The sequence below is a fragment of the Tupaia chinensis genome, unplaced genomic scaffold (genome assembly GCF_000334495.1).
Source record: "Tupaia chinensis unplaced genomic scaffold, TupChi_1.0 Scaffold000052_1, whole genome shotgun sequence".
NCBI classification, from domain to species: Eukaryota; Metazoa; Chordata; class Mammalia; order Scandentia; family Tupaiidae; genus Tupaia; species Tupaia belangeri.
Window position 1 is genome coordinate 5,935,303 of NW_006159510.1, and position 16,349 is coordinate 5,951,651.

A 16,349-nucleotide genomic window follows, 5' to 3' on the forward strand; every position below is an offset into this window, starting at 1 on the left:
TCCCTGACCACCCAGTCCAAGCCATTATAGATATTCCCTAGCCATGAGAAAGATATTTCTGTCATGGGCCAGCAGATGGCATGGTGGTTAAGGAGGCTGGATCCCACATGGTTGACTGCATGGTTCAAGTCCCAGATCCAGCAGCTTGAAAAATACACTGTGTGTGTGTGTGTGTGTGTGTGTGTGTGTGTGTGTGTGTCCCAATTCCTGAGAGGTGAATGGAGAAGAATGGATTATGATGTGGCAGCCATCTCCCTGAGGGTGGGGAGTGATTTCTCCCTCTCTCTGTCTCTCTCCAGTGAGCCCTGTAGCAAACAGAAAAAAAGAAAGAAAGAAAGAAAGAAAGACAGTTCTTACCTAAAATGATTTACAATTCACATGAACCACCCAGCAATTATGCCTAGCCAGTAGAGTGCAATTCCATTTTGCCCCAACAACCTAAGACATTAAAGTACCATGCAGCTCACGTTGCAGAATGACAGCTGAAGGCAGCTCCCAGGGACCCTCAGGAAAGGAGACCGGCCTCAGAGGTTGCCTTCTTTTTCAGATCACTTCCTTCAGTGAAGGAGACAGTAGGAGAGGCTGGGCTGGGATCCTGGGCTATCTGTGCACTGAGCAGGTGCCAGGGGGTCTGCCTGGCTATCTTCGGGACTGCTGGGATGCCCACTTCAGTGGCTTTACAGCATGCCAACTGGCACCCCCTGGGGTGGCCTTTGTGTTGGGTGAGGCAAGTGACTCCTATTGTAGCAAGGGATAGGCTAGTGGAACCTGGGATAGGCCTCCATAGTTGGTACAGTCCCCTGCCCCATGAGTCTGCTGAGAGCACAGGGACCTGGGGCCCAACCTCAGCTCTGTCCTGTCCTGTGCCTGCCATGGGTCTGAGTTTCCTCGTCTCTGTAACAGGGTGTCTTTCTCAAGAAGCAGAGACTGGAGAGAATGTCCCGCCTGTGGAGGCCCCGGCACTCACTTCATTACCGCTCCCCAGGTGTCTACAGCTGCTTAGTCATCAGCTCCCACCCTTGTCCCCCACACAGCCTCTGAGCCAAGGATACCTGACCCGTGGCCCCAGAGGTTGCCAGCAGGGTTGATGGTAGTCCTGCGAGGTCTTAACCAGGGGTGGGGCTGCAGCTCTCAACCACTTACATACAAAAAGTCTGGAAAACCACTCAAGGGCGGCCCCTTTGAAAGGGCATGAATGACAGCCAGACTAACGACGAAATCATAGCAGAGAAAAATGACTGCAATGCAGGAATCTCCCACAAACGCTCCATAACTGCCCCTCCCTTACACTTTAAATCAGATGAGCAAAGAAGCACACCTCTGCCACGCACCACCAGAACCCTAAACGAAGCCTGCCAGGCTAGCCCAGCTCCCAAGCCCACAGCTATGAGGTCTGAGGCAGCACAATGGAACCTGGAGTGAGAGGAAAAATCTTCAGTCACCCTCGCTGGTCCACCTTCACAGCCAGGAAGCAAGAGGCCCAGGCAGGTGGCTGTGAGGTCTCAGCTCTGGGAAAGGCACTTCAGAGGGACTGTCCACTCATCAGGGCCTCCTAAAGTGGACATGCCAGGCAGGTGTGGTTCAAGCTATAACCCCCCACTTCCAAGCAGTTGACCCTCAGCATGCCACACAACTCCCCCAAGCCTCGGTGTCCCCCTCCTCAGCTGATGTGACCTCATGGGAGATACTAGGCCCAGGCCATGGCTTGAGGGACCCTCTACAGCCTTGGTGATGTCATCGAGGGAAAACTGCTGAGAAGCAAAGGTGCTGCATCCCTCCTGGCACCCAGTGGCTTTGCCATCACTCAGCACACTTGGCAAGGCTTTACTGGTCAGCAAGAGCTGGGGAAAAAGCAAGCCTGACACCACTTCGGACCCAGCTTCCAGGGGCCTCAGCCCTGCAAGCAGGTCAGCTCCCACCCAAGGCCGCCTCCACCACAGAACGCTATGTTCACTGGTGCCAGACTCAGGAAAGAGCCTTCCTTCTAGTAAGGCTTGGGGTGAACCGAGCCCCAAGGCTTAAAAGAGAGAAAAGGTTTGGGGTCCATGGGCTTCTGCTAGGCCCCTCCCTGGGAGCCTGGACAAGGGGTCTAACCTGGCCCTGCTCAGAGCCGAGTTCCATTTTTCCCTCAGAGCAGCAGAAGGTAGAGACCTTCGGATCAGACATCCTCGGATTCCAACAGCCTGAATGCAGACTCTGAGCTGGCGTTTCTGGAAGTGGCCAGCTCCTGGAGGGACCAGCCCCCCCACCCCCCGTAACTCCCACAGCACATCCCAGCTTAGTGCTAAGTGGACACATGGCAGGAACACTCAGCAAGAAGGATGCATCCAAATCTGCCCAGAGCGAGAAGACTGATGTAAAAACAGACACCGCCTTCCAGATCAGCTGGGACTGTCATTTTCTTTCCCGAGACGCACAGAGGCTCTGGACTTCCAAGTCTAGCCGCAACTATTCTTAGTGTGCAGGGATCCAAAATTAAAACAGGAAGCACCAGCTCCCTTGGTGGTTTGGGAACTTCCCTGAATATAGGGTTCCAGCCACAAAAATCCTACAGCCAGGCATGACACGGCGTAGATGATGGGGAGAAGCTATGGCTTATGCAACTCCGGGCCCAGGTGCGCCCAGAGGGACAGGACCTGCTGAGTCCTCTTCCGGCCCCTCTCTGAGGGAGGATGTCTCGGAGCACCCTTCCACACAGACAGTCGTGTCCGGTGCAAACAGGCACTAGCAGAGAGAAACACATGCCCTACCAGACCATCCTACTCTGCAAGGCCCATGGTCATCCGCTTTGAGCCCCGGAGTGTCCACAGCAGGATGGGAGCTGCTGACACACGATGGGCTCGATCAATGCTCGATTGTACAGGAATGAGGAGCTCGAACAGCGAGGGGCCTGACGGAGTGGCTGCCCCACAGCCTGTACTGAGCCCTACCCATGATGTGAAAGAGCTGGTAGATGCAGTGGCACCAGGACAGGCTTGCTGCCCAGACGCCTTCTCCCTACTGCCCCCTGGCCATCAAACCTTTGACTCCCTTTTGGATGTCACGCTCCTAAGAGGGGCAGCTGGGGTTAGGACTACTTCTCCAGCCCTCACAGTGACTGACTGGAGGGCCCTGTCCTAAATCACTCCACAGGACTTTCCCCAGGCCTTCTCCTCAAGCACTCCTGAACCTCAGCTCCCTCCTTGAAAATGGCGCTGCCCAGGAGCCAGTGAAGCCCCCTGGAGGATGCCACAGCAGATGCCAAGTTGGCAGCTGTTGCCCGCACTTGAGCAGAGGGCAGTCCCCTGCACAGGGCCACCCCTAAGAAAGCTGAGGAAAAGTCAAAGATCTCTCAGCTACGAGCTTACCTTGGTCACCTCCCTCCTCAGCAGGAGTGGGTCCCTCAGGCCCCAACACTGAGCAAATACTGTCCCAGGGGCTGCCCTTAGCAAGAAGCCCCCTGCTGCCCAAGTTCTCCCAGTCTCCCTCCGACCACGTCTGACCTCTGGCCCAGTGGTCACTGCTGAGCTAAGGAGTGTGGTTGCCCAGAGAACTGGGCACTCACCCAGCAGCCTCTGCCCAGTGACGGGGAGGAAGACCTGGAGTTGAGGACTTGTGACCCCACGGGGACCCCCTGCCAGTACAGTCAGGCCCAGACCTCCCAGAATGGATCATCCCAGCCTAGTATACTGGGACAACCCCCACGCCAGCCCAGAGAGAACTCAAACTCCTGAGGTGACTCTCAGTGCGCCCCGAATCATGACAGCCTTCTTGATGGCCACCAACACTCCAAGCAGCTCCCACCCCAGGGCCTTTCGCTTGTTCCCAGGACTGAAACACTCTTCTCTTGGACAGCCTTCAGCTCTCTGGCTTCCTGCTCCGAGGCCTCTGCTCAAACGTCACCATCTCAAGTGGTGGGGCTCTCTTGGAGGCTTTTTGTAAAATATCAGCCCTCCCCGCCCCTTGGCTCACCTCCACCCCTCCTTTGGAGAAGGCCATCTGACATACTTGTCTGGGCCCTGCTTGTCTACTGCACTGGCACCTCAGCCTCGTACTGCATGTGGCTCCCTTATGCACAGCGCCTGGAACAGTGCTGCCAGATAGTCCGCATATAGGCTAAGTGTGCAGTGGGCCCAGGAAGAACCTGCCTCTTCTCCCCTGGAAGGGTCTTCTCAGCCCAAGAGCCACCTGCTGAGGTAGCTGGGTCAGCCCTGTTGCTCTGAGTGCATGCACATGAGTGGGCACACACCTACACTCATGTGGAACCAGCTAAGAATAGATTTCACTACATATAAGAAAAAAATTGAATTGACAGATTAAAAACAAAAAGGAAATCTGTGATGAAGCAGCCCAGCCCAGGTACATCTGGTAAGGAGTCAGGCTCCTTCCATTCTTCGCTCCACCACCTTGGTGAATGGGTTTCAATCTCAAATTTGCTTCAAGGTCCAAAATGGCAGCAAGAGCTCCAGCTATTACACGTTCCAGACAATAGAAGGAGAAAGGGGAGGAAGGCAAGAGGGACTTCTCCAGCTACTGGCCTCTCTTCTAAGGAGCTTTCCAGAACCCCTCCCAGCAATTTCCACTCCTCTCACAGTCTGTCTCCATCAGAGGCTAGAAGATGTTTTTTCTCCAGGCATCTCTTCCCTTTGAACACAGCCAGGGTTCCTCGGTCGTGCTTGGCCATGGGTAGGTGTCTGGCCAGGGTCCCACTCACCATGAGGATGCGCCGGTAGCTGTCACGGTCAATGCCCCAGAGCTTGAGGTCTGTCTTGGCTTTCACTGTCGCAGCCCTGGGGGTGCCATAGATGAGCGCCAGCTCCCCAAAGCTGCCTCCTTCGCTGATGCTGGTCACCCACTCTCCATTCACATACACCTTCAGAAAACATAATGAGAGAGAGGCACGTCAGGGGGCGCCTGGGGTTTACACTGGCTGCTTCCCACACGGGAGGCCTCCTTAGCTCTCCCAGAAGGAGCTCTCTGTAAGAAAGGGTGCAACACTGGCCAAGGTCCCCCACACCCCTCATCTGTGGGTAGACCAAGAGGTCTGGTGTGGCTGGTGGACCAAGGTGCTCTCCTTGTCCCCAAACCTGCCCAGAGCCACAGCAGATGGCACCAAACCCCAAAGGCAGGGGAAGCCTACATCACCAATGCCAATAAAACAGGCCAGGACCAGAGACAGGGGCCCTGGAGCCCCTGATCTGCAGCATAGCATGTTCCAGCCTTCTCTACCCACTTGGAACTCAGATCCTGTGGGCCTGAAGTCCCCTAACTGCACATCAGTGAGTTGGACCCTAGGATTTCCATGGGGCACTCTGCTCTGGGCTCAACTTCTGCATGTTTGCCTTTTCCATTCATAAATTGCCCCTTCCTGTCCTGCTGTTCAACAGGTCCTCCAGAGAATCCCCAAACCCCTACCCCCACCTCCACCAGCACTCACTGCTCCAGGCCCCTGAGGGAGCCATGCTGTCTTAAACCCTTTCCTCCCAAGGGGCCTTTCTTCCCAGGGGCAGCACCCAGGCTTCTTAGGCCTGGATCTGAATGGAGCCCTATGGCTGGACACTGCTGCTGAGCCACACCCCAGAGGGGCCCAGACAAGATTCCCTTTCAGTCTGCGTGGGCCAATGCACCCCCGCACAGTGTGCCTACTATGCATTGAGCGTGCTCGGCCGCATCCGTGCAAGAATAGTGCAGATTGTTTATTATGCAGCGATTATGCAGATTCGGTTACTATAAATTGACACAATACACTCTCTATTCGCACAGCGTGTCAATGAGCTTAAAGAATAGTTCCCGTTGGCAAAATGGGTGCATATTAGCAAAGAATGGATTGCGATGAATCATGTAAGCAATTCTTATTGAAATCAATGAGTCATTATCTGGATAATAACTGATGCTCAGAATTTTCTATCTGAACGAAAATGCCATGCAGGTGATAACTCCATTATTAAGTGCAAGCGAGAGTGGGGGAATGCTGCTCAGCCATGCAGTTTCCAGGGGAATAGAGATGACAGCTGTACAGAGGCAAGACTCCACCTGGAGGATTTGCACCCGTCCCCACCTGGGCCAACCAGGCTCCCCTCGTTCTTGGAGGAAACTGGAACAGTCAGGTATGTGGGGATTGGCGAGGGGGGCGGGAAAGAAATGCCAGCTTCCCTTCAACAAGCTCAAGGAGTCAGAAGATGAGTGTGTGTGTGCCCACCTGGATGCGGAGGACTCGTGGAAGGAGGGTCAGCGATCGAAGGGTTTTAGGGGTGAGGGATCTCAGAGAACATCCTCCAGAATCCCTGGCTCTAGTTTTTTCCAGGGGGTTCCAGAGCACAGGGAACCACCACTGTTGGCCTCACAGCTGGCACTCCCACTTTGCTTTGGCTTTTATGAAAACCCGTGTATGCGGGCATAGTTTGCAAACAGTAATGTGTACCGTTCAGTGGTTTCACCACTCCGCTCAGGTCCCCAGAAACTCCTGTTGCCCCTTGTAGGAGACTTCTCCCCATGCCAACATCAGTTCTTCTAAAAGGAATCACACGGTATCTCACAGTATTTACCATTCCACGGGGGATGCACTCGGGACCCTGATACATATGGCATCACGGTCATCCATCCTCATAACAGCCTTGCAGGCCCCCATCTCTCTCAGGTGTGTGCTGAGGCGGCATTGGTTGCATCGCAGGGTAACCTGTTGGCTTAGCTTTAGCGGATGTTGCTAAACACCGTTTCCAACAGCTAGACCAAACTGCCCTCCCTCCAGCACCCACTGCCACTTTTCTTCTGACATAGAGATCTCTGCTGAGTCACAAGAGTATGCTGGGCTCAGCGGTGAAGAACCTGAGGCTGGAGGTTTGCTCAATGCTAGAGAGTCCATGAGGCAGACAGGCCCATGAGCTTCTCTCCTTTCACCTCAGGGTGACCAAAGCAGGTGGCAAGACAACTCAATCACCTGCCACAGAGCACAGGGACCCTGGACTGAGAAGGGTATATCTTGGCAGAGCCAGCTTTCCCCAGAGAGAGGGCAGGATAGCTGTGCTGCAGGGCTAGACCATGGGAAGCTGGGACCCAGCGGGCATTGCCGCAGAGGCTGGACCCTCTCTGCCCATGAGGGTCTCCTTCCTCAGAAGGAGCCCAAGGCTTCTGAAGCTCCTTCTGCAGCGTCAGAGAGAACCATTGTGTGGGCCCCATGGACAGGCCCCGGGCCACACTGTGCTGCTCACCCCCCAAGAGGACAAAGGGGCCATCCTTCTCAGGACACTGGCCTCTGTCACCGCTCCCGGAGCAGCGCGGGCCCCACCCCAGCTGGTACGCAAAGGGGCTTCTTCTTGTTTTATTTCATTTTTTTTGTTTCTTCTTTTAAAAAAAAGATGGTAGCAGGCCCCACTGGGCTGCATTCATGCTCCACCATGGACTGTGGCTTCTCTGGCCAAACCAGAGCTCCCACCGGCCTGTCCTGTGTTTCTTCCTTCCTTCATTTACTGCCCTGGTGTTTCCCGAGCACTCCCATCCCAGCAGTGGACGACAGACAGATTCCTGTCCACAGGGGACCTACGGACCAGCAGGGAGACAGGCTGTCAGCAGATAATCACACAAATACATGCTGACCATAAGACATGCGCAGGGCCACGAAGAACATGGGCACCAGTGAGTTCAGGAGAAAGAGCTGTATTAGAGACAGTATTCAGAGCGCCTCCCACAAAGGTGAATCAACCCAGCCAGGAACGGCAAGGGGCAAGCCGTGCAAAGACGTGAGGCAAAGGGGCAGGATGCTAAGGTCCTGGGGCAGGACTGGATTTGGAAGGCAGTCAATGCAGGGAGTATGGAAGATGGAGATGCCAAATAGTCAGGAGAGGTGTGTGTGGTATGGGGGCAAGTCTGAAAGACCTGAGAGAGGGGCGGCATGGACGTTAATTCCAGAAGCAATAGGGACCCCCAGTGGTGATAACATCCAGCAGGTGATGACAGCATCTGGTGGTGTGGAGACCAGCTGGAGGCACACGGCCTTTGACCGCAGTACTCACCTGTGGCCCAGGGATTAACAGCATCGACACCCTGAGCCAGTCAGAAATGCAGATTGATAAGTCCCACTGAAACCCCCTGATTCAGACCCTTGGGGTAGAGCCAACAGCATGGACAGTATTAACAGATGGTCCCAATACACCGCGAGTGGGAGAACCCCTGCACTGATTCAGACTGCTGGGGGGACAGGCGTAGAGACTGCCGACTGGATCGAGGCAACGGCCTCAGCATAATAAAACCCTAGCAGTGTGAGCACGAGGCAGCACTGGGTTTCGACAGAAATGGGGACTACAAACATACACAGTCTAGAGCTGAGTGAGCATTGCCCCAGCCACGCTAACCTCCAAACCCAGACAGACCGAAGCTGCCAGGAGACACTGCAGCCATACCTGGGCTGTGCCTCGCCCCACCGCCTGCCTCCCCCCGGGCATTCAGTCAACAAACTGGACTCCCCTGAAAAGCCGAAGGGGGTGGAAATTACCACTGGGTAAGTACAGATAAAAGCTAGTCACCCGAGTTACCCACGGGATTGTGGCAAAGGGGTAGAGTATGGCTGCCCAGCCCTCGCTGTCGTCCCCGAGCCCATGTCAACATCCGGGCTGAGAATGGCTCGAACAGGCTGCTGTTTTGCTTTCATGAGATGGTGAGAAAAAGCTAATGGTCCTCCCTCTCTCCTCCGCTCTAGGCTCCCTGCAAAGAGCAAGGGGCCTTGGCCTGTGTCCAGTAGACTGGTGTCTCCCTCCACGCTCAGCCTACCAGCTCTCTCCGGCTCACTCCTGCCGTACTTCCCACCACAGTGGACTCAGACTTCTTTGTCCTAAATGCAAAGGGTGTTGGATAGGTTTGTTTTTTGTGTGTTTTGTTTTTGTTTTGTTTTGTTTTGCATGTAGCACAATCCCCCTTCCTAAAGCTTTTGGATGACATGCATTGTCTTCCCTTCTCTGGGTGGCATGCCAACTGGCAAGTCTCCTCTAGTGGAGTTCCAATATTCTGGGGACCCCAGAAGGCAGGGTCTAGTCAAGATGTTGAACTCAACTCTAGAGTTCAACATCAACTTTCTAATTGACCTTGAGCATCTCCTTAAACATGGTTATCCCTCCTTAAAATGGAGCCCATGGGATTTGCATGAGCCCACGTGTGGTGAACTGTGGACACCAGCCCGCATCACCATCCTTCGGTGAGCACCTCTGCATCTGTGTGGCTCTGGGATTCATCCACCTCTCTAACCCCAGTGCACAGTCACCACCAGGCTGCATCTGAAATAGCCCATGAGGAGTGGGGCACCCAGGGCTTCAGCAGAGAACAGAATGGGCCATGTAGGGGATGATTCTGGGAAGGCTTGTCAAGGCTGCGGAATATCGACACAGGCAGCTCAGGGCCCTCAGGTGCACAGCACTCAATAAATGACTAATTAAAATACAACACCCTGAAAGCAAGTTCTCCTAGAGAGATTTGTACACACACATTCTTATCTGTATTATTCACAATAGCCGAGAGGCAGAGCAGTCCAGGTGCGTGTGGATGGATGGATAAACGAAATATGGTCTATCCATACAATGGGCTATTCTACCTTGTAAATGAAGGAAATTCACCCAAACTTCAACATGGATGGACCTGGAGGGGAGCATAGCATGCTCATTGAAGTAAGTCAGTCACTAAAAGACGAATGCTATATGATTCCACTTATGTGAGGTCCCCAGAGTAGTTAAATTCACGGAGACAGAAAGCAGAAGTGAGTGAGTGGTGAGTGCCAGAGGTTGGAGTAGGAGGGAGTAGGGGTTGGCGTTTGATGGGGACAAAGCATTAGTTGGGGAAGATGGAACATTTCTGGGGATGGGTGCTCAGCAATGTGAATGCGCCTAATGCCACCGAACTGTACACTTAAAATGGGTTAAAGTGGTAAATTTCCTGTTAGGTGTATTACCAATTAAACACACACACAGAGAACCCAAGGGGATCCACTGAGTGACAGCTGACCCAACCACAAGAGCATGTTGTCATACTGGGGGGTACCCTGCTCTCACGGATACCAAACTGCCCATGGGTGGCCTTACTCCCCACCTTTCCCAGGAAAGCCCTGATACCCTGGAGCCTACAGGGACAATGTGAGGCCAGGGATGGGGTGCATGAAGGAGGGAGTCCCGAAATAACAAAGGCCTGAAAACAATTAGGGGTAGAACTGGGCCTGAAATGGGGTTGGAAACGGAACCATGTCCCTGAGCCTGTAAAATCGGCAGCTGAGTGTCCTTTTAAGTACAAATGCTATGTTCCATGAATAAAATAAATTGGAAGATATTTTTATACTTAGAAAAATGGATTATAGTTCTTGGCAACACATATACTGCAGCAGGCACTTTCAGAGTCTCTGGAAAACCATAATTTAAACCTAACCTGGTGCTTTTGGCATTGGGTCACCTGGCCATCCCCCTAGGGCGCCTCTGGTCAGAGGGCAGTGTCCATCCTGCAGAAGGGAGTGCTCAGACCCCTCTCCCACGGCCAGGGCAGGGCAGGGCAGGGCAGGGCAGGGGGTGCTCACAGGGAAGATGCCTCCTGCTGGGCTCTGGCAGCTTATTGGATAGAGTGGTCTCCATGGTGATAGGCTCCTCTCCACACCCCCTGGCATACTCACACCCAATAAATAAGACTGCCATCACTCTAGACTAACTCGCCAACCTCAGGAACCTCCACGGACCCTGGCAGCCCTAGTACTGCGGCCCTGGCCCAGGGTCTGTCCATCCCACCCCTCTGAGAAGGCAGTTTACAAAAATGAGCAAACAAAATGCAGCCTGCGGGGCCCACAGAAGTGGGGCTGGATGGCTGGGCTGCTGCAACTCCCTTTTGGAGCAGTAATAACAGTAATTATTATAATATATACCCCCATAATTCAGCCCGGCTACCCAACATGCCATTTTTTTTATTTCAGATTCCTTACTGAGCATCTTTTGATTCCTTTAAATGTGGCCTTCACCCCCACTGCCCCTGCGTGTTTACCCGGCACACGACGTGCCTCCCACATCACAGGAGTGCTCCCTCCACGCGGCTCCTGCACCCTGCCCCGCCCGGCCCCGCCGGGCACTCCCTGCCGCCCACCCTTGTCCAGGCTGGAACGTCTGCTGAGATTGATGAAGGCGCTTGGCACCCATGCACAGCCGCATTGGGTAGCGATGGCCAGTGCGCCCATTCATGGGATGGCCCCATAAGTCACAGCCTTGTCCCATCAGGGGGCCTGACTGTCCCAAATTCGAGACTGTAGCCAGGAAGTGGGTGTCCACCCACGGTGCCCAGACATCCTGGCTCTGGCAGCCAGGGTTCAGCAAGGGCCTTAAAGCTGCCTTTGTGCCTGAACTGCCAAGGCTAGGGAGGGGGTAAGGATGGAGGCGAGATGAAAATAGGGAGGGAAGGGAAGGGAGGAGTCTGGATCTGCCAAGACAATATATTTGGGAAACTCTAGTTATGTGAAGGTGATCTCACTTTTTCCCTTTACAAAATTGCCTCCACGTGTCCCCAGGCCTGGCAGGAAGCCAGCTACAGTGCACCGTACATCCCAAGGCAGCCAGGGATGGGTAACTGACTGGAGGAAGGCTGAGAAACTTCCCCTCAGGCTTCAGCCCTGATCCCAGCCTAATGGTACCTTAAGATCTGGGTGCTGGGCAGACCCTTGGGAGCTGGAGTAGGGATCCTGCTGGGATGAGTCAGGGGGTTGAGAAACTCAGTCCCTGATTTGGAGGGGCCCATGAACAAAGGAGGAGCCCACAGCAATCCCCTTCCACCTCACGTTTTATGAACAAGGGACATACAGATGTAGGGCGCTGGGAGTCAGCGGGGTCAGATGACACGACACCTTATGCTTGGCAACAAGAGCGCAATCCTGCTGAGTGGTGGAGAGAAGGAAGGAGTGTGAGTGCTCAAGATGGAGCTGAAGCTAGGTGAGGCATTCCAGCGGAGGCAGACCAGCCTACACCAAGACACTGAGCCACACCACAGGGTGCCCAGAACAGCCCTCTTCTCCGCACCTTCAGCCTGGCCCAGGTAGGGCTCCCGTGAGCTGCCCAACCCTGAGGCTGACCTACGGGAAACTCCCCTCTGGAAGTCACAGTCCCTGAGGGCAAAGAGCCATATGATGGAATCCTACCCCATGTTCTCTCACCCCTCCTGGAGCCCTTCCTGCCTTCAGAAGAGCTCCCTGAGCCTGCTGGGCACCAGCTGGGGCTGACGTTGGGGATGGAGGGTGGCTGGCATGTGGGATAAAGGCAAGCTTAAGGAGTGGATGGAGCGCTTGCCTGCTGCTCAGGGGGGCTTTCCGTGAAATATGTGTAGGAAATGAGAAGTGGGGGGCGAGGGAGGTTGCCAAGGGTTGGGGGAGTGGAAAATGAGCTAAAGGAATGAAGAGGCATGGAGCCATAAGGACAGAGCCTCTTCTCCCCAGCACCAGGTTCTGCAAACAGCACGTCGTGCGAATTATCCCACTGCGTCTCATCTGCTGTTTTCGAGTTTTGTGCTCATTTTCCCGCAAGTGATATGGAAATGGCAAGGCTCAGAAACACCACACCTGGGCCAAGGTGACCCAGCTACTAAAGGACAAAGCCCTACAGGGGCCAGCAGATGGTACGGTGGTTAAGATGCTGGATTCTCACATGGCTGACTGTGGTTCAAGCTCCGGATCTGGCAGCTTGAGAACCATGCCAGGCATGTATGTGTGTATGCCTAAAAATCTCACGAAGAGACTAAAGCAGAAGGGACTGTGACATGGCCATCCCCCTTGGGGGTGAGTTTCCACTTTTCCTCTGTCTGTCGCTGTCTCTCTCCAACAAGTGCACACACCCTATGGCAAAACCCTAAAAAATAAGACAAAGCCTGAGTCCTCTGCGTCCGAGGTTCACTCAGTATTTTGACAGTGATCATCACCTACAACCCCTTGTTGGCCCTTCTGGCTCCAGAAGAGACCCCTTGGGCAAGGTCTGCCATTTCCTCTATTTATTCAGGAGAACCAAAGAATGTGTGGTTCAGAATTCCCTAGGCTCATCTTGATCTCTGCTCCAAGCTCAGATGATGTAAGTGGGTGCCGTGAAGATATCTTTGGAATTGAATTGTAAGACCCACGAGCCATCAGTGAACATGGGAGAGGGAAAAGTGATCCAGGGAAGGACCAGCCTGAGCCCGGAGAGGCTCCAGTCTGGCTGGGAAAGGCTTGCTTGGCAGGTTGGTATTCACAGCAGACTGGCACAGCTCTGCCTGGATGGGGAGGAGTCGGGCCTGGTGGGGTCTTGAGAGATGCCTAGGGGTTTGCACGGCAGAGCAGGAAGAACAAAGGGGACAGGAGAGGCTGTGATGCAGAGGCAAGACTTTCATTTGCCAACTTCCTGTTTACCGTCCACCTACCCCATTAAGCTGAAATCACCCCCCACCACCAGAGCAAGGCTGTGTGCTCCTCTTCAGGTTATGTTCAGGGCCTGCCAGGTACCCCCACACATAGCAAGAGCTCGACACAGCGAGTGCTCAATTAACATCGGGGAAGAAGAAAACAGTCGAAGCGGTTTTCACAATAGCCATCTTTTAGGAGCAGAGAGTATTCGCGGAAAAGGAACAGCAAAATAGAGATTAGGGGCTGGTTGGAAAAACTGTGGATCCAAAGGAGGAGCAAGCCCACCTCACCCCTCCCAAGGCCATCTCTGCACGCTGGGCAGGCTGGAGTGATTCATTCTTTCTGGGGCTGAGCTCAATCCTCAGACCCACCTGAATGCCCGCATCATCACACCCAGGTACAGAAAGGTCCTAAGTGCCACCTCCGGGGACAGTCCCCAAGCCAAGGACAATGCCCAGTCAGGACGCTGGCCGCATCCTCCTCTGTCTTCTCTATTTCCTGGGCTGGGGTTTTTTTAACCCACAGCAAAGCCAGCAGGAGATGACTCTGTGGTCTGGCAACTGCGCCCAAGGTCCTGCCTTCTAATCTTCCCTCCTCCGCACACTTCCTCTGTGGCCATGGGCAGCCCCCAGAGCCCTGATCCTGCCTCAGTTTCCTTCTTTTGGAGAGACATCCTACCCCTAAACACGAAGGTCTGACCAGAGGCCTGGTCTAGGGGCCTCAGCCCATCAGTCCAGCCCAGAACAGAGCTAAAAAGAGCATGAAAGAGAGGAACCCCAACTCCCCTCTGCCTGAGTCGCCAGCTGGGGCGTCAAGGCGACTCAGTGTGTGCCCTCGCAGGGAGATCAGAACGGTGAGTCATTTCCTACACTACCAGCTCCGGAAGTAGAGCGGCCCGCTTGGTTCCCAGAATCACGGCAGTGAGGGTGGATGCAGACGGGCTGCTGGGGAAACAAGTGAGTAAATGCCCTTCCCCAAAATAGCTCCGGCCGGACAGAAGCACAAGGACCCGAGACCAAGCCCTGAAATAGCACGCCCTGGGGTAGTCAAGGGTGGCCTGGCCTGGACAGCAGCCAGCAGAGGCCACCTCAAGGGGCAGGGGAAGGTCCCCCTCTTGGGGGCAGATGGTGACACAATTTCTGGTCTCAGGCCCCAGGGTGATTTGGGAACCGACCTGGGAAGCGGTGGGCATGTGGGACCTAAATGCCCAGGACAGACTCAGCGCTGCCCTTGGGGGGCTTCCAGTCTGTCATGGAGGCAGGCCTTAGGAAAGAGTCCTCACGTGAGAAAGCCCACAGGCGGAACTGAGGCTATAGAGGAAGCACATCCAGAGCCACCACAGACAGGAAGGGGCTGAGATGCCCGCCAACCCCACGCAGAGGAAGTGACGCCTAAGTGGAGACTGGAAGGAGAAGCCAGCACCGTGATGCCTGGGGGATCTCCCAATAGAGCGAGCGCCACTGGCAAAGCCCTGCGGCTGCAAAGACAAAGCTGGTTCCAGGAGCCCCAGGAGGTGGCGTTCCTCAGGCCTTTCCCTGTGCCTCATCAGAGGGCTCCAACCAGACTCAAAGAGAAACAAACCCACGTTTGTCGCGTTGAGACAGGTGCCAGCAACTGTGGACAGCAGCCTGCATGACAGAAGCCTGCAAGGGGATACCCACAGTCTCACAAGCCAGGGCACTCAGGGCTCAGAATCAGGGTGACAGGAAGGAGCCAGATGCACTGGGGAAGGTGGCCAGGTGGTGAGACCCACTCCTGAGAAGCGGACACTTCTGAAACACACAAACAGCTTGTAAAAGGGCAGGTTCCTTCACTCTTGAGGCAGGTGAAATCAGGAGAAAATGTTCTGTAAGATTCAACGAATTGGCTTGGGCATTCTGAGCAGGGGGCAGAATGCCAGGAACGAAAGGCAAAGTTATTTGACTGTGAAGTCAGTTTCTTGGGGGTCTATAAACATGTAACGCCTGCCTGCTTCTACTTATTTTTCTTTTGTAGAATTATTTTATTTAATTACCTATTTTTAAAATTTGACCAGAGAGAGAAAATGAGAAAGTAAGCCACACCAGGTCCAGGACTTGAACCACAGTCAGCCATGTGGGAGTCCGGTGCCCTAACCACCACACCTCCTGCTGGCCCGCCTGTCTGCTTTTTAAAAAGTCAATATCCAATGTAGCTGAGTAAGACTTGTATGCTCACGGGCTTCAGGTCGGGAGGCAGCCTTAAGATGAATGGAACACATAGGATCTGCAATCTGTGTGCAGAAAACAATGGCAAAGACAGGGGTGTGGTTGCTGCCAGCACCTGCCAGCAATAGCGCTTACTTCAAGGTGCACTTTTGATAGTTTAAAATTATCTTTCAGAGCCAGCAGGTGGTATAGTGGTTAAGATGCTGGACTCCCACATGGTCAACCAAGGTTCGAGTCCCAGACCGGGCAACTTAAAATTCACATCGGGCATGTGTACCCAAAATCCCAAGAAAAGAAGGAGGAGAAGAGATTGTAGCATAGCCATTTCCATGAGGGGTAGGGGTGACTTCTCACTTTCTGTTTCTCTCTCTCTGTCTCTCTGGCAAGCACATGCACCCTATAGCAAAAATATCTCAAAAAATTATTTTTCAAATAAAATGTATTACTTTTCTGGATGAAAGCTTTAGAAATACATCACTTAAAAGATATTCTCAGACCTGAGTTGATTAGTGACCTGGTGCTGTCTGTGTGTTAAATCTTCAGACCAAGATGTGGAAAGACATGTTATTTTCCAAAAATAGGGAATGATACTCACATCTACTTCTCCTTGATCAATCACATAGAAATTATCTCCTTCATCACCTATAAAGAAAGAAGAAAGGCAACAGATTCAAATGCAAAGTATGGCACATAGACCTTACAGTGTTTTTGTTTTCCTTGCAAGCGACTTTCACAGCACTGTCTTACAGATCATTGGCAAGTAGTACCCTGGGTCCCATCAGTTTTTTTTTTTTTTTTCATGGGGAAGAGCTCTA

The 16,349-nt window shown here is 53.6% G+C and overlaps 1 protein-coding gene across 1 annotated transcript in view; it reads right to left on the reverse strand.

The window, feature by feature from the left end:
• Nucleotides 1-16,349, reverse strand: part of PRKAR1B (protein kinase cAMP-dependent type I regulatory subunit beta) — a 59,744-nt gene that overhangs the window by 42,602 nt on the left and 793 nt on the right. The window contains exons 2-3 of the mRNA XM_006141364.2: nt 16,130-16,176; nt 4,694-4,852 (exon numbers count right to left, since the gene is read on the reverse strand). Of these exons, the coding sequence (XP_006141426.2) occupies nt 4,694-4,852; nt 16,130-16,176 (206 nt within the window). The remainder of the gene's footprint in view (nt 1-4,693; nt 4,853-16,129; nt 16,177-16,349) is intronic.